Here is a 24398-nt window from a genome sequence, read left to right as displayed (position 1 = left end):
TTATTCCTGAGTCTGGCTATGAGGTAGAGTTATTACTGTATGATCAGTTGTCAAACAGATCTAAGGTTACTTTATCCTGTTATGTATGTACTCTCGGGCTGAGGACTGAAGGATCTGTTTTGAGCCTATTATAATCATGTCCCTGCTTTTTCCTCTTATAGCAAATTTTTATAATCAGAGCAAATGGTCAGTAGAAGCCATGAGCTCACTACAAGTATTCCAGGGGACAAAATGGTTTTCTACCTTAGATCTTAAAGATGTTTTCTTTTGCATACCATTGCTAAAGACTCAATTTCTTTTTGCCCTTGAAGGGGAAAACTCTGGGGAACATAACTCCCCACCAATGAACATGGTCAGTATGGGTTAGATGGTATCTTGATCTGCAGCCCCACCAGAGAGGCTTCTCTGACTGTGGTCATATCAACCCTGAACTTCCAGCCCCACCTCTCCCACACAGGGCTATGAAGTTTGTTTAAAGGCCCGAACAGTCTTATCAGTCTGATTAAGACCCTGAAAGCTAAACTAATCTTTCGTTGGGCCTAATGCCTTTTTACACTGTATGGTGATGGAAGGCACCGAAAGGCTCTGGGAGCCTAGACTCAGGTCCAGACCCCTTGCTTCTCAAAAAACTTGGTGTTTTGAAGGTGACCCTCTTGCCTTAAAGCCAAGTGCCACAGCTCTTCTAATTGAGGAAGCCTCTAAGCTCACCCTAGGTCTACCATTGGAGGTTCTAACATCCCCCCACTGGGTTCAGAGCATTTTTGTTCTCCCATTGTTTTAGAATTGAGGAAAGAAATGAGAGGGAACATCTATACTGACTCCAAATATGCCTTTCATGTTTTGCATGCTCATGGGGTTATATGAAGAGAAAGGATACTCTGAAAGAAAGAAAAAAAAATCAACGTGGAAGAACAAAGTTGTCAGCCCTCACTCTTCCTAAATTAGTAATGTCCAGTGGCAGGACAAAAATCAAGACAGCTGATGGGGAGGGAGAGGGAAGAAAAGAGAGGAAGTCTTTATGATGTGTTTAAGGTAAAGAATACACCAAATGATGAAATTATGGAAAGCAAATAGCAACAAATGTTGGGGATTGGTCATATGATGAATTCACAATGGTCTTTCTCTTTGGCAAAAGATACATTTATTTATGAGAAATTATAGATAAAATTAATAGAGATAATGGATACCAGGAGAGATAAATATGAAATATTGGGAGAGCTTATAGGTAACAAGAAAAAGGGTTTTTTAACAATTAATCATAGAAAAAACAAGTTTCCTAGTGGAACTCACAATTAACCAGAGAAAATAAATACTCCATAAGGTGAGAGTACACCACTGACAGACTTGTCAGGCAGGCTAAGTCCTAAGGGGGTTAGTTAGCTAAGAGAAAGAGCCATGAGGCATGGGGGAGGGATAAGGAGAAAGACAGCACAAGCTATATTAGAACTAAGTGGCAGGCTGACCCAAAAAGGATTCAGCAATGACGGCACAGATTTACAGGGAAAATTTTCAGAGGTTTGGCATTACTTCAGAACTTACTGGATACAGTGAGGTAGGGGTGCACAAGGCCTCCACAGGGGGTAGGAGTGTAAGGTGGCGCTCATCCCATCAGCGCCCTTCCTCACTTGCCCCAGGGAGGAAGTAGTCATCAGTACAACAGGCTTACTCTGTGAACCCCACCTCGGGACCCAGAGTCTCATCATTTACACAAACCCCCATGTGGTGTGTTACCCTCAAACTAAATTAGCCCATCCGCTAACCCAGTCTACCAGGTAGAGAAGCGTTAAATGCTCTTGATACGTTTAAATTAATACTTATGTGGGAACTATTAATTTGCTTCTCCAGAGCTTGGCAAAGAACAATACATTTGAGAATGCTTGTAAATTCCACTTGATAATTTGTCTTATGGGAATCAATGTCCACAAGACCGGGAAAATGCTTAATTAACTTTGTAGTTCATTAAAAAAAAAATTCAATGATAGTCACGTGGTGTACTCGGGGCGAGCTAACTATAGCGTAGCCTTGGGGTTATTCATTCTCTTCTCAAAAGATAAGCCTTTCTCAGATAACAGACAGAAGATAAAAAAAAGCAATCCCAGTAGATAAAATCGGGGATATGCCCCTAGGGAATAAGTAAGGTACCAAAAATTGCAATAAACTACAACTATTCCCGAAAAACCTAATTTGAGTGCACCAGACTCTGGCATCAGGGGGTAGCCCGCAAGCCATTTTATAAATCGGGACTGACACCGGGGGTCCCCATACTGAGATTCACCTGGAAGAGCAAAGACAGATTTCAGAGAGCCCGTAAATGTGGAACTTTTAATGTTCTGATAATTGCTTTAATATAATTGTCTTTGTGATTATGCTATGGTGGACTTAAAGATATCCTGAGAAAGTCTCTAGGTTTCCACTACCCCAACGGTACCCTCAAATCCCCCCATCCCAAGAGTTCCTAGCAAAACAGCAGCCCCGAGTTCAAAAATACGCGGGAACGGCGACAAGTAAACAACTTCTTGTGCAGCAGGCAATCCGGGCCCAATAGGGAGAAAAGAGAAGCCAGGAACCGGGTTCGTTAACCCTAGGGTGTGGTCCCGGTTCGGAGCGAGTTCCTACTAGTTTCAGGCTCAGCAGGCCTAAAGTCCCGGAAATATCCCCAGCCCTTATTTACCTGCGGCAGGTCCCGCCCAGTCCTCCGTGCCCCAATAGTCCGGATCCCCAGGGCGGGACCTCTGGAAAAGGACTGCCCAGACTTCCGTCCCCTCACCGCGACCCCTCGGGGCTCTGGAGGCAGCTTCCACAGCTATCGGTCACTCCGCCGTCCGCCGAACAGCCTCAGCAGCACCTTAGTCCACCGCCCTCCCGCTCCCGCGCGCGCTCTCGCAAAGCTCAGCCTCGCTCCTTCTCCCCACGTGGGCTGCTCAGAGTAGACGAATCCATCTGCCACCCAGGCGGGGAACATGAAGACAATTAAAGGAGAAAAGATCTGAAACATAGTGGGTTTTTTTTCCTGATTTCTTCAACTTTGCCTACAATTTACTTAGAACGATACCAAGGACAAATTTTAAGGTAACAGAAATTCTTTTCTCTCCGATTTGACTTTTTTGGGGTTCTAAGCCCCCCCTCTTCCTAAGGAGAGAGAGCAGAACCACTGTCACCGCTTCCCTGCCTCCTTCGCAGGCTCGCCCGCGCGTGTGCGCGCGCTCCCGCTTCTGCTCGGTTTTGCCTCCGGCCGCAGCCGGCCGCTCGCTAGCCTGTCTGCCGGCCCGCCGGCCCGCCAGCCCTCCCAGACTGCCCGGCCTCCTTCGGTCCCTCCCTTGCTGGTTGCTGGCGCGGGCCGCGGCAGCTGCGACCACCCCCACCTCCTCCTCCTCCACCGCTGGCGCTCCTTCAGGACGGGAAGAGGTGGGGGGGAGGGTGGTCCGGGGGGGGTCATGGCGTCCTGCGTGGGGAGCCGGACCCTGAGCAAAGACGATGTGAACTACAAGCTGCATTTCCGGATGATCAACGAGCAGCAAGTGGAGGACATCACCATCGACTTCTTCTACCGACCACACACCATCACCCTGCTCAGCTTCACCATCGTCAGCCTCATGTATTTCGCCTTTACCAGGTGAGGGGCTGGACGCCGGCGGGGGCCCGGGGTGCCGGCCTGGGCCGCGGAGCACCTCGCCCAGAGCCGGGGGGATGAGGACAGTGGCAGCGGGAGAGGAGGACGGGGAGACGGTGGGGGAGGGAGCCCGGGGCGGGAGGAAGGGAAGCAGGAGAGGCGAGGCTGATTCAGAATGGCAGCCCAGACCTCCCCCCACCCCCGAAACGACTTTCTGGAGTACACTCTCCTCCACGCCCCGTATGCGCCCACCTAACCCGCACCTTGGAGCAAGAGCAAGAGGCTCCTGTCTCCCAGTCACGTTTACTAGCTATGTCTCTGAGGGGGAAGGGGAGGCGGATTCTCGTGCTTTGGGGCTGTCAAACCGACCTCCTGTTGTGTTTTGAGGGAATTTCCTGAACTTCCTTCCTTTTCTCCCTCCCTCTTTTCCTTCTTTACTAACTTCCTCCCTCTCTCCATTTCCTTCCTTTCCTTCCCTGCTTGCCTCCCTTCCTTCCTCCCTTTGGTTCTCTATTTAACAGACACACCCCACATCTCTCCCTCCATTCTCTAAAGAATCCCCCCATACAGCGTTCTCCGCAGCCTGCAGACCGACACACAAACGAGACCCGTGTTGTCTCTTTCGGCGTCGGCTGCCTCCTGGGGCAGGTTTTAAGCGCTTTGCTTAGGGCACGGCTGCCCTCGGCGTCGGAAGGGAGCTGCTGCCTTTCCGGGAGATGTGTGGAAGTGCGCTGAGGGAAGGGCCGGGCAGGTTTCGTCCTCCCTTCACTCACTGGTATTGCCGAGGGAGCGGATCTCATGCTGAGAGGTGAACCAGGGGCTCACCCAACAGAGGGGGCAATGGGAACTTCCCCCACCCCGCCCAAACTGCGTCCAAGGTGGAATGATGGCTCTAAGGAAGGCGGCTAAGAAGATAACGCTTTGAAATGTCCAGTTCACATTTTATATTAACTTCAGTGTAACACCCTTTTTTTTTTTTTTTTTTAAACACCTTTTCCTGATTAGTAGTCAGGAAAGCAGTGAGCTTTAGGGAACGATGGAAATAGGTTGTTTTAAAAGGGGGGTAAGGGAGAGAAATGATACCATCATCCAAAACTCCACGAGAACAGAACTCTCTTCTGGTTTTATTACTTAAACTTGAGTCCAGGAAAGAGTTTCCTTCAAATATACTGATAAATTGACGCTAACTTGTCATATTAGCAGAGTAGCAGGTGCTGGAGGGAAATTGTCGTCCTTTAACGAAGTCAGTGGTTTTACACATAGAAAGATAGGTCTGTATTTGTAATAATTTTAACCTTTTCTCTATCTTTGTAGAGGGATTTTTCTCCCAATGCCAGTGTAATCACTGCTCTGACTCTTGACACAGTTTTCCTCACCCACCCATCCAAAGGGAGTGTAGAAGACCCTAGTTACTTGTTTGCCCCTGGGCAAGTTAATTAACCTGTTGGGAACCTCAGATTAAAATTAGGGGTTGAACTAGATGAGCTCTTCCAGCTCTAGATTTAAGATCCTATGGGTTCTGTAAAGTCAAACTGCAAAATCTCTCTCTCTCTCCCTCTCCCTTCCCCCTCTCTCTGTTTACCTCCCCCCCCTTCTCTCTCTCTTATCAATGAATTAAATAATCATTCGATCTTTATTTAAAAACATGTACCATTAGTCAGCTTGATCACCTACCCTATTTTCCAGCACATTTAACCTTTTCAGTAACCTCTTTATCCCTAAAGTCATGGATGATTCAAGGATATACTTGGTGTTCTTGCAGAGGCTGGATGACAATTTGTCAATAATGATGAAGGGAGGAATTTAATATATTTCCACAGCTAGCATTAGTTAATCTCAATGTTCTTTTCCAGCTAAATTTTTACTATATAACTTTTGGTGATATTGTCTCTAGGCCTATTATTTACCTAATTGTAATTATTTGTATCACTTTTAGCTAAGATCCTGCCATAGTGATTTTTTGGCTCTGTAAATTCTCCAGTAATGTCATTAAAAACAGTCATTCTCTTTTATCCCTGTCATTTTATGATATCTATCTTAGAATCTTTAGTGTCATATGCTCAGTCTTGAACAGGATTTTGAGTGGACACAAGCACAATTGTTTTAGTAAGTTTTTTTTTTTTAATTTTATTTGTTTTCTGTTTTTCAAAGATTATTTATGAGGAAGAAGGATGAGAAATACTTCTAAGAAACACTTTTGTTGTAGGTGAGAAAAAATGCTCAGATAATCTTATGTGGTAATTTTATATACTATGAAGACATTACCCAAATTTAGGTTTAAAGTACTTCAACAAGCCACCAGTTAGGCAGACTGGAAGTGCCATAATATAACTAAGTTAGGTGTTGTTGGAATATTCTCCCCAAGATTTTTAATTTAAAATGTGTTACCATGAATATTAATGAAATTTTAAATTCATCTTTCAAAATAGATGCCTTGATACCTGTATTTGTACATGTAAAAGAAGGTCAATAATTGATTTAAATTGTGTATAATATGATACAGCAGTATTATTTATTTTGTTATGATTCATAATTCACAGTTCCCCCAGAGATGGGTGATATGTGAATTGTTGAAGTATCACTTTCTTCACTTCATGGTATTAATTTGTAAATACTAAATTCTATCAGCTTATAAAGTGTTGATTATTAGGGTACTCTCCTGTTACTACCTTTTTTCAGAATTAAAGAGAATTAGTCTTTTTGACTAATTCAGCACAAATCATCTTTCTCCCTAGGGAAGATGATTTGCCAAAAAACTTTGTTTTAACTATTCAATTGGGCATTTATTAAGCATCTACTTTATTCCATTCAGCAAACATTGATTAAGAGCTAAGAGCATACAGAGCACTGTTCCAATCATTGGGGAAGTTACAAAGTCTGAATAAGAGAGGTCTCCCCATTCAGTAACTTAGAATCTAGAAGAGAAATATGACAAATAACAATAATGCACAAATTCGGGAGAGGTGCTAGAATACTTTGAACCAGGTATTGTAGATAAAAAGATGAAGTGATATCCAGGTCAGGATTCCTGAGTTTTAGTTTTTGCTGTACCAATAGCTCTATAATTTTACACAAGTTAGAGGATGATCCTATAGTGGTGTCCCACCTCTCATTTGTCAAATAAACACACCTCAGAGGATTTCCATTAAGATTCAGATAAAATAACAAATGTAAAATGCTTTGTAAGCTCTTGGTGGGCAGTGGTACCACTTCTTTCTCTTTGTATGTTTCTCAGTTCTTAGCTCTGTGCCTTGAACAAAAATCCATTCACTAAATATTTTTAAAAGAATGAATGGATTTGTTACCCAGTAAACCTGAAAGTGAGAAAGAAAGTGAAGAGAGAGGCAGGCTGCCTAAGTATCTGGAAGACCTGGGTCAGTCATGCCTATAATACAGATGAGCTGAGTAACCTTGGGCTAGTCACTTATTTTGCAATTCTCCCTCACCTCAACTTCTTTAAAGATTATAAGTTAACCTTAGAGTTTCCACATTAACCCTTCCCCTTATTGATGAAATCATAGGTCAGCAGCCTCCTCTTACTCTCTCTCTACACACACACACACACACACACACACACACACTTAAAAAAAGAAAAGGAAAAAAGAAAGGCTAAGAGTAGATTTTCAATGCACTGTTCAATTTTTGTGGTTTTTGGTTTTGCTCTATACTTCACAGCTCTTTATTTAGCTGATTTTAAAACAGTCAGGACTAAGTAAGCAAAGGTTTTGCTTGACTAGTAACATATCATGGGTCTATATCAAGCAACAATAGAGAGAAGTATTCTGGTGTGACAGAAAAGACTCTGATGGGGCAGCTAGGTGGCGCAGTGGATTAGAGCACCAGCCTTGAATTCAGGAGGACCCGAGTTCAAATGTGGTCTCAGACACTTAACACTTCCTAGCTGTGTGACCCTGGGCAAGTCACTTAACCCCAGCCTCGAAAAAGAAAAAGAAAGAAAAGACCCTGAGTCAGGTGGGCTGGGGTCAAGTCCCAACTCTACTACTAACCATAGTACTCAGTACACTAATCAGTATAACCTCACTGACAGAATTTAGCATTATGCTAATAGCACATAATAATTATAATAGCTGGCATTTATCTGATGCTTTGAGATGTATAAAGTTTTATATTTATGTAATCCTCACAACAAACTTAGTGTTATTATTATTCCCATTTTACAGATGAAGAAACTTAGGTTAAGTGCCTTGACATTAGTGGCTGAGAGCATTGCAGGGAGGATGAAGTCCTGGCCCTGGAATCAGAAAGACCTGAGTTCCGATGTGGCCTCAGACACTTACTAGCAGTTTGACCCTGGCCAAGTCTCTTAACCCCGGATGCCTTAGTTTCTCATCTGTAAAATGAGGGTAACAAGAGCACCAACTTCACAGGATTCAATGAGATATTTGTAAACAAAGCACTTAGCACAGTCTGTAGCACATGATAGAAGCTATATAAATGCTAGCTCTTATTGCCCAGTCACACAGCTAGTAGCTATCTAAAATGTGGGTGATCACTAAGGTTTCTTACCAGTTGTATTCCGAGATTGTGATCATCATATCCCTCATTCCTAGCTGTGGAAATTTATGTGACTCCAGGGTCATCTTCTGAATGCAGATAAATTGAATCCCTACATTTTTCAAGTCATTCTGAATCCTTAATAGAGACTGCCCTTGGAATATGTTATAAGAGTTTCATAGGGCATAAGTTGTGTTCAGCTGAGTTGTAACATTGTCATGATGCTTAGTCTGTAATACTTCTGTGTTCTTAAGGAGCACCCAGAACTTGTGTTTTTGTTTCTAATTAGATATTTAAGAATTCATAAAAGTGAGCACTCAGGTCTTTGTCCCATATCAAAATTTATAGGATTCATCAAAATAATAAACTGAATTATATTACTTTTGTACTTCTTATTCAAACTAGACTAACAGGTTTGTTTGGTTTTTAATCTGCCAGTAATTCCCAAATGAAAAGTGAATTGATTGCATCTACACGATGACACCTCTCTCTATTGCATATTTAGCAGCTTTGATGTCATGAGCATACAAAAGTATAATATGATAGCAATGGTCCTGGAGCAAATTAATTTGTTTGTTTGTTTGTTTTTAACTGTAGTTCAGGGACAAATCATAATATCAGTCATGTAATAGATATGCAACATCTTGAGACTTCTTGGCCTTCTAAAACAGCTCACAACTCTTTAGGCATATGAATAATTTGGATAAATAGTTGTTGTTTTTCCCCAAATCACTATCTCCTTTAATTTTTTCCACTTTGTTCAACCCTGTTGCTTAATTTTCTCTGTTTTTTTTTTCTTTTTTTTTTTTGCCTTCCCACTAGAAATGTTTTTTTCTTGTCATCCTTCAGAAACAAATTATTACTAGCATTTTTTACTATAATGATACTGTTCCTTCAGTGAGGCACATTACCTTCCCATTCAGATCAGTGTTTCCTGCTCTCTCATCCTGCTTTTATTTTTCTACTCAAACACAATAATAGAAAGGTTGAACTTAATTCCCTCCCATATCTCCCTACTTTTATCATTATCAATAATTCAGATAATCTTCTGTTACCCAATCTAATATTCTCAATTTTCATTGCCTTCCAGTCACCAAATGTGTTAATAGTCTCTCTTCATGTAAACTTTGAGTCTTTCCACTGCTAGTGCAAAAACTCTTGTCAATCTTGAAAATTTTCCCTGGTTTATGATAATTCTGTTCTTTTTAAAAAAAATTGTTGTAGTTTATGATTCCTTTGTTTCAGTAATTAATATGATTTGTTCTCACAGATTTCCTTTTAGGCATCTTTTACATGGTATTTTTTCTTAGTTTTTTTCCTTATTTTCTCTCATTCAGCCATTTGATCACCATTTAACTTTATGAAAGAAGACTAAGGACAGAATGGCTTTGGTATGACTCCCACTGGGAATTCTACCTCTCTCATCTATCCCTAGAAGTCATTTCTTTAGGTGTGGTGGCTATGGGAGAGAAGCAGTAGAACTCACAACCCCTAACATCTCTGGGATAGTGGAGTCTATTAGAGAAGAGAATTTTTAAAAAACACAAGTAGCACTGGATCTAAGATAGGCTATCAGTATTGCCCCTTTTATTGTTTGGATATTTCAGGCATTTGTTTCCATATTTGATCTTCACAACCATTTGTCTTTATTCATGAATATGTCACTCTATGCACTGACCTACTTTCCTCCCATTTTCAGTTTTCTTATTAAAAAACTTAATTGAAGTGTAAGGAAAACACATGTTTTTATATACAGTAAATCTCTTGGATATTGCTATACTCAACAAAAAATAACAATACTTTGATTTTGTTTTTTTCATTTTCAGGGATGATTCTGTTCAAGAAGATAATATTTGGAAAGGCATCCTCTCTGTTATTTTCTTCTTTCTCATCATCAGTGTATTAGCTTTTCCCAATGGTAAGTAATAAATTACATTATTCCATTCCACCTACTTGTAATTCTATTTCCAATCATTGGAAGCAATTTGGTTTAGCTATTGGAGTTGAAATGTAGTTTGCAAACCTGGTTCTGCCTAATCAGAAGAACTCATAACACCTTTTCCCACATCTCAATTACTCCATTTTAAAAGTAAAAGACTAAAAACTTTGTAAGGGCTGAAATAGATTGTTCCCTAATAAGACATCATAGCATAGTAAATAAGAGTACTGGCATTGGTCAGAAAGACCTGAATTCAAATCATTCATAAGACATCAGTCATGTGTCATTTCTTGGCTACCAGGGACTTATTATTGAGAGGTATTGGAATTTATTTGCCCAACGGTTTTTGAGTGTGGCTCAGTGCTGAACAGTCAGAGCTTTACTGAATTCTGTTCCCAACTGTGCTACTAATTAGTAGTGTGACTTTGTGAAAGTCACTCCTTATACTTCTGTGCTTTCATATGCACATTCAAGGATTTGGTATAGACAATCTTATCCTGCATAAGTCAGCATTTAGGAGAATTTAAGAAAAAAAATTGGGGAATGTCACAAAAAGGCAACATGAAGGAATAGAGAGATAAGGAAGAACAGGTCCCATTTCCAACTGCCAGGATGATTTTTTTTTTTTTCCCCAAAAAATACATATCTGACTATCAGCTCCCTGCCTAATGTGCTTCCATGGCTCCTCATTACTTCTAGAACCATATAAACTTAAAAAAAATTTTTTTTAAGCCAAAACAGAATCATATAAACCCTAAAGCTCATCTTATCATAGCCCCTTACTACTTTCCTCTCTACAAACTCTTCCATTCAGGTACATTCTTTAAATAAGACTCTCCACCTCTCATCCCTCTTGCTTTTGCATTGGTCATTGATCCTTCCCCGAGTTCCTTAGTTCTGTTACTTCTGCCTCTGTTTCATTGACTTCCTTCACAATTCAGCTTAAATTTTACCTTTTGCATATGGCCTTCTATGCTAGTGCTTTCCCCTTCTGTATTACTTTCCATCTATCCTGTGTATAATTTTTATGTAAATATTTCTATGTTATATCTCTATTGGAATGCAAGTTCCTTAAAGACAGAAAATATTTCTACCTCCCTTTGTGTCTATAGCACATAATATAGTTCTTAGTATATAATAAATCCAGCTGAATTGGAAAGAGTCTTTTCCAGAGGCCAGCTGAATTGGAATCTTCCAGAATATTCTTTATTTTATTTTATTTTATTTTTTAATTTACAAAGCATATGCATGGGTAATTTTTTCAACATTGACACTTGCAAAACCTTTTGTTTTCCCCTTCCCCCTGCCCTCTCCCCATCTGGCAGATAGTCCAATACATGTTAAATATGTTGAAATACATGTTAGGTACAATATGTGTATACATATTTACATACATACATACAGTTATCTGGTTGCGCAAGAAAAATCAGATCAAGAAGGAAGAAAAACTGAGAAAAAGAAAACAAAATGCAAGTAAATAACAGAGAGTAAGAATGCTATATTGTGTTTCGCCCTCTGTTCCTGGTTCTCTCTCTGAATATGGATGGCTCTCTTCATCACTGAACAAGTGGAACTGGTTTGAATCATCTTAATGTTGAAGAGAGCTATGTTTGTCAGAATCGATCATCATATAGTCTTGTTGCTGTGTATAATGATCTCCTGATTCTGCTCATTTCACTTAGCATCAGTTCATGTAGGTGTCTCCAAGCCTCTCAGAAATCATCCTGCTGGTGGTTTCTCAGAGAACAATAGTATTTCATAGCTGAATATTCTTAACAAATAGTCTTGTAGACTCTGTTTCAGAGGTTCTTAACCCTTGGAATCCATGGGTAGATTCAGGTATAATAATTATAGATTACTGATTATATATATATGTTCAAGGCACAGTGCTAAGTGCTTTACAAATATCCCACTTGATTCATACAGCAGCACTCTAAGGTTAATGCTATTATTATCTCATTTTACAGTTGGGGAAACTGATGCAAATGGAGGTTAAGTGACTAGTGAGTGTCTAAGACTATTTGAACTCCTTTATTTCTGACTCCAAACTCAGCACTTTATGTGCTGGATCACTTAGCTGCCTCATAAATAAAAATCCAAAAGCTTGGACAGCATAGAAAACTGCAATTTTATTTTCACAAACCTCTAATAGAGAGTTAGCAATTGACGTTAAATATGCATGCAAGTCATAAACGTATTTCTGAGAAGTAATTCATAGGTTCCACCAGACTGCCAAAAGGTTCTTGAAAAACCTTGGTGTTTTTGGTTGTTGTTAAGTTAAGAACTTCTACTGTATTTGAATTGGGGGGGGGGGAAGATATTACTCCTTGGAGGAGGACCATTCCCTTTTTTAGATATGTGAAAGATTCTCTTTATATCAAAGTAAAATCTGCCCCTCTGCAAGATCCAAGTTCTACTCAGATAAGACAAAATTAATTTTTTCACATGACATCCTTTAACTTCTTGAAGGAAGGTATCTTGTCTCTTGACTCTTCTTCTTTTTGTTAATTATCTCCCTCCTTTTGGTCACTATGTTCCTATTAATAAATCCTTAGATTAGATTAAATCTCCCCATATTTTTTATGTGAACTTTAACCTAGTCTTATCTTCACCATCTGATAACTAGTCCAATTGTTTACTCTTTACTTTTATCACTATTAAAGTTTGCCTCATTAGCTCATTGTTTTAGCCTTCGAAGACCTTCTTGGATCTCAGTAGTGTTGCCCAATACTTTAATGAGCCCTTCCAAATTCATATCAGGTGCACATTTAATAAGCTTCCATTGGTCTTCTGTTATCTACTTGAATGTTCCTTCTGTCATTTGTCACCTTCTTAAACAAAGATGACCTTTTGTGACTCCTTCCATTCATCAGATCATCTCTATACAGATTTTTATAACCTTTTGGCCAAAGAAGATTTGTAGCTTAGAGAGATTTTTTTGATAATAATGTTCTGAAAAGTCAAGGTTTTAATATATGTTTTTCAGTAGTATATAGATTTCCTCAAGGGAACGTCATAGCAAGAATTTAAGCTTTCAATAACAGATGGGTTTCCTCAAGAACTGAGTAGAAGAGACTCTTTGGGAGTAAATCCAGATAGTTTTAAGTAACTTGTGGTAATTTTGTTTGATTTCTGATGGATATTTCCTGTGTTCCCCAGGGAAGATCTCTTATGAACTCCTCTAATGTTAAAATGAAATTTTGTTTCTATTTAAGCTGCAGAATCTTCCATCTCTCTGTTTTGTTTCAAGAGAGATAAAATATAATGTTCTGTACATCTTTTTTTCTTTTGGGGAGTTAAGTGACTTGCCTAGCCTCAACATAGCTAGTGTTACAAAGCTGAAGCTGGATTTGAACTTAGGTTCTCTTGATTTCAGGGCTGGAGCTCTTGTATACAGCACCATTTAGTTTCCCCTCAATGCGCCTCTTCTGACAACTGAGATGGAGCTTCTGAGACAAATTTTAAAATATATTCAAGATCACAATAAAATTCATACAATATAACATTGTAGATGAAACTCAGAAATCATTAAACCCACTATTTATTTTAAAGAAACCAAGCCTAGAAGAGCAAAGGTCTCAGAGAACTGAGACTCTAGGTTATGAGAGGTTATTTAATCTATCCCATCTCCTGCATCATACAGATGAGTAGATTGAGGCTCAAATGTGAAATAACCCTCCACCTAATAAAAATGGTGTTTCATTAGCACATTTGTAGTGCTTTCAAGTTTGCAAATATTGTTACTCATTTGGTCTCCTAACAATGTTAAAGATACTCCCTCTATTTGTAATATAGAAGAAAGACTTGTCTACAGTCTTTTTTTTTTTTTAATTTAAATTTATTCATTTTAATATGTATTGCTTTATGAATTATTTTGGAAGAGAACTTTGAGAACAAAAAGGAAAACACTTGGGAAGGAAAAAAAACCCAGAAAAAAAGAAGTGACAATAACATGTGCTGATTTACATTCAGTCTCCATAGTTTTGTTTTGTTTTTTTTTTTTTTTCCTGGTTACAGATGGCATATTCTGTCTGAAGTCTTGGGATTCCTTTGGTTCTCTGAATCACTGAAAAGAACTAAGCCTTTCATAATTGATGATCACATTTTTATTTTTATTGTTATGCTTGTTTCACTCAGCATCAGTTCATGTAAATCTTTCCAGGCCTTTCTAAAATCAATTTGTTCATCATTTTTTATATAACAATAATAGTCTATTATCTTCATGTATCACAGCTTGTTCAGGCATTCCCCAATTGCTGCTACAAACATTTTTTGCCTGTACCCTTATAACTAGTAAGTTTGAGGTGGAATTTGAACGTAAAGGTCTTCTTATCTTAAAGTCTTATTATTTTGGACAAAGTTACTATCTTGGACAAAACATTTTCTATTTCTGGACATCAATGTACTCACTTTTAATATACAATGATTGAATTAGAAGCCCTGTTCAACCTTAACGTTTGTTACATGGGATCTTGATAAATAATTAAATGTGATAGGCATACTGTCCTCTCACATGTTCTGACCATATCTGGAATATTGTGTTCAGTTTTGGATCACATATTTTAGAATGGGTATTAAAAAGTTGGAAAGTATCCAGAGGAAGGTAATAACAGCAAGGAAACTTATCATGGTTCAGTGAAAAAGAGCAGTGTTTTTGTAATCAAAGATTCCTGACCTACATAAAAATGATTATGTTATATACATATCACAAGAATAAGGAAGAAATCACCTTTTGGATTTAGACTAATTCATGACAAAAAAAAATGTGAGAATATCATGCAAGATAAAAGACAATTTTGATTATTGAAAATTAAATGTTTTTGGATAAACAAATCTAATAATATAGTTAAAATGAGAAAGAAGACAAATAGCTAGGCTAAACCTTTGTAGTGAGTGTCTGATAAAGGTTTCCTTTCCAGAATATATATATATAAAACTAATTCAAATTTATAAGAGTGAGAGCCATTCCACAATAAATTAAGAGATATAAATAGGCCATTTTTATTTTTTCAAAAATTTTAAATTATTATTATTTTATTAAAGCTTTTTATTTTTAAAAACATATACATGAGGGGCAGCAAGGTGGCACAGTGGATAGAGCACTAGCCCTGAAGTCAGGAGGATCTGAGTTCAAGTGTCAGACACTTAGTACTTCCTAGCTGTATGATCCTGGGCAGGTAACTTAACTCCAATTGCCTCAGCAAAAAAACAAACAAACAAAACGTATGCATGGATAATTCTGTGACATTAACCCTTGCAAAAGCTTATATTCCAATTCTCCCCTTTTCCCTAGATGATAAGTAGCCCAATATATGTTAAACATGGTAGAATATATGTTAAATCCAATTATATGCATACATATTTATATAATTATTTTGCTGCACAAGAAAAATCAAATCAAACCATGAAAAAAAAAGGGGAAAGAAAATAAAATGCAAACAAACAAAAATACATTCAATTCCCACAGTCTTCTCTCTGGGTATAGATGGCTCTCTTCATCACTGAGCAAGAGGAACTGGTTTAAATCATCTCATTGTTGAAGAGAGCCACGTCCCTCAGAATTGATAGTGTATATTCTTGTTGTTGCTGATAATAATCTCCTGGTTCTGCTCATTTCATTCAGTATCAGTCATATAAGTCTCTCCAGGCCTCTCTGAAATCATCCTGCTGGTCGTTTCTTACAGAATAATAATATTCCATAACAGTCATATACCATAATTTATTCAGCCATTTTCCAATTGATGGGCATCCATTCAGTTTCCAATTTTTAGCCAGCTACAAAAAGGGCTGCCACAAACATTTTTGCACATATTGGGTCCCTTTCCCAACTTTAAGATCTCTTTGGGATGTAAGCCCAGTAGAAACACTGCTGCATTATAAGATATGCACAGTTTGTTAACTTTTTGAGCATAGTTCCAAATTGTAGAGTATTTTTCTTTTCTTATGACTAGAAATGGTTTCTTAGTCTGCAAATTGTCAAACAGGCTATTTTTAAGGGGAATGATCCACCAATTAATAATCATATTTTAAAAAATGCTTTAAACTACCAATGGAGGAAATATTTGAAAGAAAAGATTATGAAAAGGAAAAAAATAACATTAAAAAGGAAACAACTAGTAAAAATATTTGTCACAAATACCTCTAAGAAAGTTCTTATTTTCAGCATATATAAAGAATTGATACAAAACAATAAAATCAAAAGCCATTCTCCTGGTAATAAATGGTCAGGCCATAAGAACAATTTTCAAAGGAAGAATCTAAGCAGTCGCTAGCCATGTTTAAAAAACAAAAAAAAACCTCATTCACTAAATATTAATCAAATGTTAAACAAATGGTAATCAAAGGACTTAATTTAGTAAACAAGGTGGGGGGAGAGGGGGATATTTCTAGTCACACTTCAGTATTACACTGAATTATAAAAAATAAAATTATCACTAGCTCCTCACTGCTTCGACCTGTCGTAATCTTTTTGTCCCCCAGTTCTGTGATTCAGTCAGCTATTGCTTTTAACATCATATCAGTTTCAAATTTTATATTTACTCAAGTAATTTGATAAAATTATGAATTCCAGTCTTTCACTCAGAATTATCAGTATAAAGATTTTTTGTGATATTATTTCTTAAGTTTAATGTTATCTGAACCCACTGTTTCACTTTCTTATTTAAAATTTGTTTATGATCATTTTTTGGTGTTCTTATCCACAGGTCCTTTTACTCGACCACATCCTGCTTTATGGAGAATGGTTTTTGGTGAGTTTAAGTGGATTAATATATATATGAATGTTTGTATCCAGATATCATTTATTTGCCATTGTAATTGTTAAATTAGCTGTTAACTACTACTAATTCCAGAGCTTTGCAAGACACCTATAATCTCCATGATGACTTCTGGTGCAACAGTTAGTGCATATAACATTCTTTTTATAGAAGCATTGCTATATCTCTCTTAATGGTTGAATGTTTACTTTTTTTGTATAGGTCTTATTCTCAAATGTTTGAAAATTTGAAAAATGCTGGTTGTTTTTTCCTGTCCTGATTGGGAGAACAACAGGAAATGTAAAAGGCAGTATAGATTTTATTTAGAGTGTTATGGAGGTTTCATTTCCCCCTATTCCCCCCCCCCCCCCCCCCCCCCAAGACTGGGGTTGAGTGACTTGCCCAGGGACAAACAGCTAGACAATATTAAGTGTCTGAGACCAGATTTGAACTCGGGTCCTCCTGAATTCAGGGCTGGTGCTCTATCCACTGCGCCACCTAGCTGCCCCCCATTTCCCCCTGTTTTAATGGCAGTCATCTCATTCAGGGTTTCTGAGTTTTTTAGCCTGGATATTTAAGTTAACATCACATAATCACAGCTATAACTGATAGAAAAATAGATCTTAGAAGCCCATTGGCTCTCTCTGAGTCACCAAGTAAGGAATTTTCTTTCACCAAGTAAGGGAGTTTCTTTTCTTTTTAATAGTTGGAAGATCTTAGTTTTGGTATAGATTAGATTATATGATTCAACCCAAGAATCTTTAGAACTCCTAAGCTCTTTCTATATTTGAATCTATGCTTCCTACTCTGTTTGCCCAGACTTCATTAGGACAGCCTGAAGACTGCAGTACACAACATAATGATTTATAAGAGATTTTATTCTAGTCACAGATATTCCCTTCTGTAGACTTGCTCTGTTGGAGCAGAGTATGGAGCCAAATTTGTATTGGGCTATGTGAACCAAGGTCACTTGCATTGCCATTGTAAACACTGTTTTTGGTATAGCCAATATCCAGGAAAAGGACAGTGACAAAAGCTTTGGCACTGGTCATTCTTGAAGAATGTGCTATGTTTTGACTTTTTGTTTATCAGCAGATTGTCATCCTTTTTTAAAAAAAATGACTAATTTTCAGGTATGAGAGGGAAAGTTTAGTCTTTTTTTTCCCCTTAGAAGTTTTTTGCAAAAATGTTTTTGGTTGAAATGAATAAAAAACTTGAGGGCTTTTTAAAAAAATCTATTTCAAAATATCAAATGGTAGATATATATTATATATTTTATCTTTCATTAATGTGTTTACTACTTCTTTAGTTACTTAATCCTATAAAGAAACAAAAAAGGGCAGTGAATCCTTAAGATATACATTCTACATTCTAAATCAGTCTTGAAAACTGAATGAACTATGATTACTTTATTACAGCAGGGATAGCTAAAGAAGTGTTTAAAAATATTAATAATTTGGACTGTTTAAAACCCTTGCATTTTTATATATAAATGTGAAACTAATTTTAATTAATATTGATAGAGAGATTTTAGGGAATTAGAAAGTAATCTTTAAAGCCCTGAGTTATGGGTTAAAGGTCCTTCAAGGTTTCCTCTGAAGATTCAGATTCCCTATACTTCTTCCACTTTGTTTGTAAGTTGTTTTGCATTATTTAATGTAACTTTTTTTTTTTTTTTTTTTTTTTGTAAAAAGTTTAGGTCAGAAAGGTACCTTGGAATTTGCCATTTGTTGCCAATTGTGTTTATTTTGATTAATGAATGAGCTAGAATCTTTCTAAAATAAATAGCTACTCATCTTTTAATTCTTGAATTAATACTATTGTTTAATGTAGATTTTAAATCTATCGAAGAATCTTGTAGAATTCCTTAGTTGGTACATATTACAGTTAAGCAGTTTAATAAATATCCCTAAAGAATAATCAGTCAGTCAAAGAAGAGAAAGGGAGGGAATGTTGGCACTATTAAAGTAACATATTAAAGAGTCTCTTTGTTAAAAAGAACAGATATGTAATGCTATAATAATGACATATCATGAATAAAAGCATTTTGATTAAAAAAGTTTTCCAGATTTTATTCAGAATTTTAAGGAACCATCATAAACATTAATTTTAAATAAAATCCTTCGGTTTTAAGCAGTGTATACATGTATGTATGTATGTATGTATATGCTTTGGCCAATTTTTTATTTATGGAACCAATATGTGTCTATACAGAGCATCTCATGCTTTTGTCTTCCTCAGGTCTCAGTGTGCTCTATTTCCTGTTTCTGGTATTTCTTCTCTTCCTGAACTTTGAGCAAGTAAAAGCTGTAATGTACTGGCTAGACCCAAACCTTCGTTATGCTACACGAGAAGCTGATATCATGGTAATTGCTTTATTTCAATTCCATAGACATTTAGTAAGTGCCTTTTTGTGCAAAACGCTATAATGGATGATAGAAGTACAAAGGCAAGTATGATAGCAATCTTGATTTAAAGGACCTTAGAATATAACATGAAGGAAAGGTACAATAATTTAACTAGCAGATAAAGGGGGGAAAATAAGTATAATGGATAGGCCCAGGAAAAATGCAATGAGGAATTTATAGAAGGAAAGATCATTCTCCCCTGAGACTATGGGGAATGTAATATGGGAAGATTTGTAGAAGTGGCGATTCCTGAAGGAAAGAAAGACTTCAGTAGAAAATAATGGCTTGTCCAAATGTAATAGACAACCTAAACAGTGGCTTGGAGATGAGAGTTCAGGGAGGGCTTGACAAGAATGAGGAATGGATGATAGTGCAATTTAGTTGGAACATAGAATAATTGAAGAGATTTATTAGGTAAAGCTGGAAAGGTAAGTTGGAACTAGATCATGAAGTACTTTACATATGTGGATCCAAAGTGTATAATTTACTCTATATGCCATGGGATGCTGCTGAAGTTTTTTGAATAGTGACATGGCAGGTAGTACATTAAGAAGATGTGTGATGTGTAATAGACAATTGAGGGGGCATAGACTAGAATAAAACAGTAAAGTAAAACTAGATAGGTTTTTATAATCATCTGGGAGCCCCAACTAAAATGTTTGCAGAAAGGGAAGCCCCAACTAGAATATTTGCAAAGAGATTGAAAAGAAGAGCCTAGACACTCAGGGATATTGTCCAAGCCAAAAAACCAATAGGTTTTGGCAACTGATTGAAATTTTGAAATAAGATAGTTGAAATAAAGTTCTCTCCAAGGTTTTGAACATATTTTACTGGGAAGATATAAGCTAGTCTGTGGGGGTTATGGGGAAGTGGGAAAATTAAGAAATATAATTGAGACTCTTGAGTTTGAGGTGCTAGCAGGAAGATGGAAATACAGAATTTTAACTGTGGGAGTTTTAGGGTCATTTACATAAAAGTGACAATTGAATTGTTAGGAGATAAGCATAGTGAGAAGAGGTAGCTGTGATCCAGAGGTTAGGAAACCTACTTATAAGAGTAGAAAGCAATATTGGATTTAACATATTTTAAAAAAAGTGTAGAAGGCAGCACAAGAATCCCTTCTACAGCATATCTGACAAGTGATCATCCAGTCTTTGCTTGAAGACCTCTAAGAAGAAAGCAGGTGTCTTCAGAAACAGGCCTTTGAACTAATGCATATTTTTAATTGAATGTTAGGGTGTTTTTCTTCAAGCCTAAATTTGTATCCTTGCAGTTCCTATTCATTATTCCTAGTTTTTCCTGAAAACTAATGAGAAGAAATCCAATCTTTATTTCCTGAGGGTGCCTTTCAAATAGGGGCATAGATTTAGAAATAGAAAGGATTTCAGAGGTGATCTGATCTGATCTGACAAATTTTCTAGATAAGAAACTGAGGCCCAGGGATACATAAATAGTAAATGGCTGAGCCAGAAATTGAACACAGGACTTCAAATAGATGCATGCTGCCAGCAATATTTGAAAAAGTTTCTGGAAAAAATTATCTGGTTTTACTCTCACTTCCCCCCCAAATCTTAACTACTATAATATGAGACATCTTAACACCTTTTACCATCCTGGTTACATCCTTGCTCCTGTTAAAACATTCCAAGATTATATTTGCTTTTTTCTTACTTAAACAACAAAAACAAACCCTTTCCCAATGTGACAGTAACTTATAATTTTCAGAATTTTATTAATATTATCTTTCTTTTCTCTATTTCAGCAAACCTATAAAATAGAAGCAGCAAGAAAGATATTAGTTGTATATTTTTTCATTATTGGCCAAAGATGCTCAATCTCTCATACTAAGCCAGTAGTTCATAATTAGCAACTAGCAACATCCAGTAAATTCAGGAAAACATTGATGAAATTTCTTTTGAAGCTAAATATTCATCCAGCAGAGTCATGGATTTGAACATAGCACTGTTTTCCTAGACATTGTTTCCTTACAAGTCAGTAACACCAGTGTGCCATGGAGGAAAAGAAACTTGATCTTCTATATGTGGTTTTCAATTGCTGGATAATGTGCTATCTAAGGAGCCAGATTCTTTGACTCTTATTAATTCCTTGCCGGTATAAATTTCTGGTGCATTTTTATTAATCATGGATTAGTCTAGAGGATAATTATGGTCAATTATTCTCTATGCTTATCAGATAGCAATGTCATAAATGATCCAGTTAGTGGCAATGTAGAGAGTTGTGGGAATCCCCCTAGTCGACACAGGTCCAACATGAAAGAATTCACAAACCTGAAAAATCTGAATGGCAAAAGGGAATTTTATTGGCACTAAGAACCCAGCTTTTCTAGGAAGACAGACTTCTGAGTAGCAAGAGATCCTGGCAGAGAAATAACAAAAGGTTATCACTGAGAAGAGAATCTCTTCACAGCAGGCAGGAGTCCTGGCAGGCAGCTGTGTCTAGAAGAGAGCTTTGTTGGCAAAGAATAATTCCTACTTTGGGCTTCTGCAAAGATTTGGAGTTCAGAATGGTCATTTTATTAGTAGGGCTTCCATTGAATGAGATTCCTTCAATGTTGTCACTGCCCCCTGGCCTAGATTTCCAGTTGAATGAGACTATTTAAGTTCCATCTATTGGGAGTGGTCCTGGGCTAATCTTAATGAAACCACTTAACTGCTCTCAAGGGTGGGGCTTTGTCTTCAAAGAATTATACCACGGTAATATTTGTATTTGATAGATAAGAAACTATGTAAAGAGTAAATATTGTCACACTTGCAGCTAGTAATTGTCAGAGCCTAGAATCATACTCAAATTTCTGTAGACTCCTAGTTTAATTCTTCATTAGTGACTTCTCTACAACACACATATACAAATGGTGAAAACAGGAGTAGAACTCGAGCGTCTTGCGAAGTTTCTATTTATCATAACTCCTTCCTTTCCTTTCTTTTAAGTTACTCAGACATATAATATCATCGATTTAAAGTTAGAAAGGACCATAATGTCCAAACCCCTTCTGATTGTAGCTGCCTTTATGTTCCTTAGGGGCCAAGTCTAAATACTTGGAATCAGTTATAGTTTCTTGATGCTTCCTTCCTTGTGCTTACCTTCTCTTTAGTTTCCAACTTCTACTTTTTGCCAATCTTCCCAGACGCCAAGCTGGTCTCTCTACTTTTACTTTAGAACCTCCTGATTCCCTGCTTTTATACCATTGAAACTTAGCTCTCCTGTATATCATTTAAGACAAAGTTATCTATATATTCTAGAGTTCCATTCTAAACTTTGAGCCTTTTTACTAATGGCCATTTGAAGACCATAAGTGTACTTTTTTTTTTATAAGCCCAAAGTTAGTTTTTTATCTGATTGAAATAAAAAAAAAAAAACTTTCTTCTTGGAATAATTGAAGAGCAATAGAGAAGTATTCAGTTGATACCTGTATTCCTTCAGAATGTTGGCATTTCAGTTTATATATGATTGAAACAGAAAAAGGGCATTTAGGAGGCCAAGGTAGTTTGTATATATATATATATATATATATATATATTATAGCAACAACTTTGCTGAAAGTTTTTTTCCTTATTAGTTTGATCCTGAGGAGAAAAAAGTGGGAAAGTTTAATGCAATGCATTGAAGTTAAAATTTAGGAAACTGAAGTTCTAGTTAGCTGGATGATCATGAGCAAGTTATATAATGTAAAAAAATTGTGGCATCAACCATTTGACAGGGCTGTTATAAACCATCAAGAACATGTGTGACCGCTCTGTATATGAAAACCAGATCCTATAGATACCACGATTTAAGTTTCCTTTTTAAAAAATACAACTTTATGTTAAAAATTTTGTAATGAACAAAATTGATACTATGAATGGAGCCAAGTTTTAATGATGGTTTTTCCCCCTAGAATCTATTTAGTTAGCATAAAAACTGATCAAGAGATTTTTGAGTATTATCAGTTTTATACTTACTAAACAGTTTCTTATGGTCCAAGTTTTAGAAGTTCTTTTAAAATCTGTGTATCCCGGTGTTTTCAATTGTTCACTTTTCCAACTTTAAATTAGGAGTATGCTGTCAACTGTCACGTCATCACCTGGGAAAGGATTCTCAGCCATTTTGACATATTTGCTTTTGGACATTTCTGGGGCTGGGCTATGAAGGCCTTATTGATTCGGAGTTATGGACTGTGCTGGACAATCAGTATTACCTGGGAGCTGACTGAGGTAAGTAGGCATTCAAGTACCATAAAATATGTATTTAGAAAGTAGATAATTCATGAACTGGATACAAATGGACCCATAGAAGTTAAAGTCTCCTGAAAAGTGGATTTTACTAATCTTGATGATTTTTGTCTATTTCACAACTCTTATGGTCAGAAAGTTCATTCACCTTATACTTCATCCTTTATAAAGCAGTTTGGGCCCAGAATTTGGTCACTGCTGCTTCCTCCAAGGAGTCATTTTGAAGTAGAAAATGAAATAGAATTTTAAAAATACTAAAAATTATTTAAAAAAAATGTAAATATGAGAATCAATTTGGAAATACTTATCTTCAACTAGAGTCATTTGTATTATTTGAAAATAAAAATGACAATTAGGGTTTTTGCAGGTTATATATAAATCTTCCATAAATAGCCTTTAAATTTCATTTATAAAAATAATTGCCATTCATATAGCATTCTAAGGTTTATATCCATTGTCTCAGTTAACCCTTTTAATAGCCCTATAAGGTAGGTACTATAGATATTATCTTTATTTTGTGAGGAAACTTTGGCTAAGAGGTTATATGATCATAATTATTATATATAATTATAATAATTACACAATTAAACAGATGTAACAGATAGGAATTGAACATTGACTTTCTAGCACAGTACTCTTTCCAATATTCCTTAAAGAAATATTTATAGAAAACCTCAATTATTTAATTGGGCTTCATTTTTCTTACCTATGAGGGGGTGTAGGGGGTTAAAACTACATCATCTGTTTTGTAAGGTTGTTGAATTTTTTAAGTAGTATATAAAACTACAAGAAATATGTGCTGACATTATCAAAAGCTATTTGTACTGTGAAATTTTTTTTAAGGCTCAGTGGTTTCCTATTTAAATTCTAATTTTAGAGATTTATTTTCTCTTAGCCAAAATTTATTCTTGGAATGTGTTTCACATTAACAAATAAGTGCCT

At 36.9% G+C, this 24398-nt stretch overlaps 2 protein-coding genes across 7 annotated transcripts in view; one reads left to right on the top strand and one right to left on the bottom strand.

The window, feature by feature from the left end:
• Window positions 1-2912, bottom strand: part of MTERF3 (mitochondrial transcription termination factor 3) — a 51435-nt gene extending 48523 nt beyond the window's left edge. For 2 of the 5 annotated variants that reach the window (XM_074269015.1, XM_074269023.1), the window contains exon 1: window positions 2672-2805. The gene's annotated coding sequence lies outside the window, so the exon portion shown is untranslated. Of the gene's footprint in view, window positions 1-2671 lie in introns of all 5 variants that reach the window. The other 3 variants (XM_074268987.1, XM_074269006.1, XM_074268997.1) reach the window with 3 other exon arrangements.
• PTDSS1 (phosphatidylserine synthase 1) overlaps window positions 2779-24398 on the top strand; it is a 48276-nt gene continuing 26656 nt past the window's right edge. Inside the window, exons 1-5 of one of the 2 annotated variants that reach the window (XM_074268972.1) lie at window positions 2779-3613; window positions 9952-10043; window positions 16769-16813; window positions 19061-19185; window positions 23280-23438. In XM_074268972.1, coding sequence (XP_074125073.1) covers window positions 3435-3613; window positions 9952-10043; window positions 16769-16813; window positions 19061-19185; window positions 23280-23438 — 600 coding nt within the window. In that variant the 5' untranslated portion in view covers window positions 2779-3434. The remainder of the gene's footprint in view (window positions 3614-9951; window positions 10044-16768; window positions 16814-19060; window positions 19186-23279; window positions 23439-24398) is intronic. The other variant, XR_012482469.1, reaches the window with a different exon arrangement.

The sequence above is a fragment of the Sminthopsis crassicaudata genome, chromosome 1 (genome assembly GCF_048593235.1).
Source record: "Sminthopsis crassicaudata isolate SCR6 chromosome 1, ASM4859323v1, whole genome shotgun sequence".
In the NCBI taxonomy this organism is placed as follows: Eukaryota; Metazoa; Chordata; class Mammalia; order Dasyuromorphia; family Dasyuridae; genus Sminthopsis; species Sminthopsis crassicaudata.
This window is presented reverse-complemented; position numbering and strand designations above follow the sequence as displayed.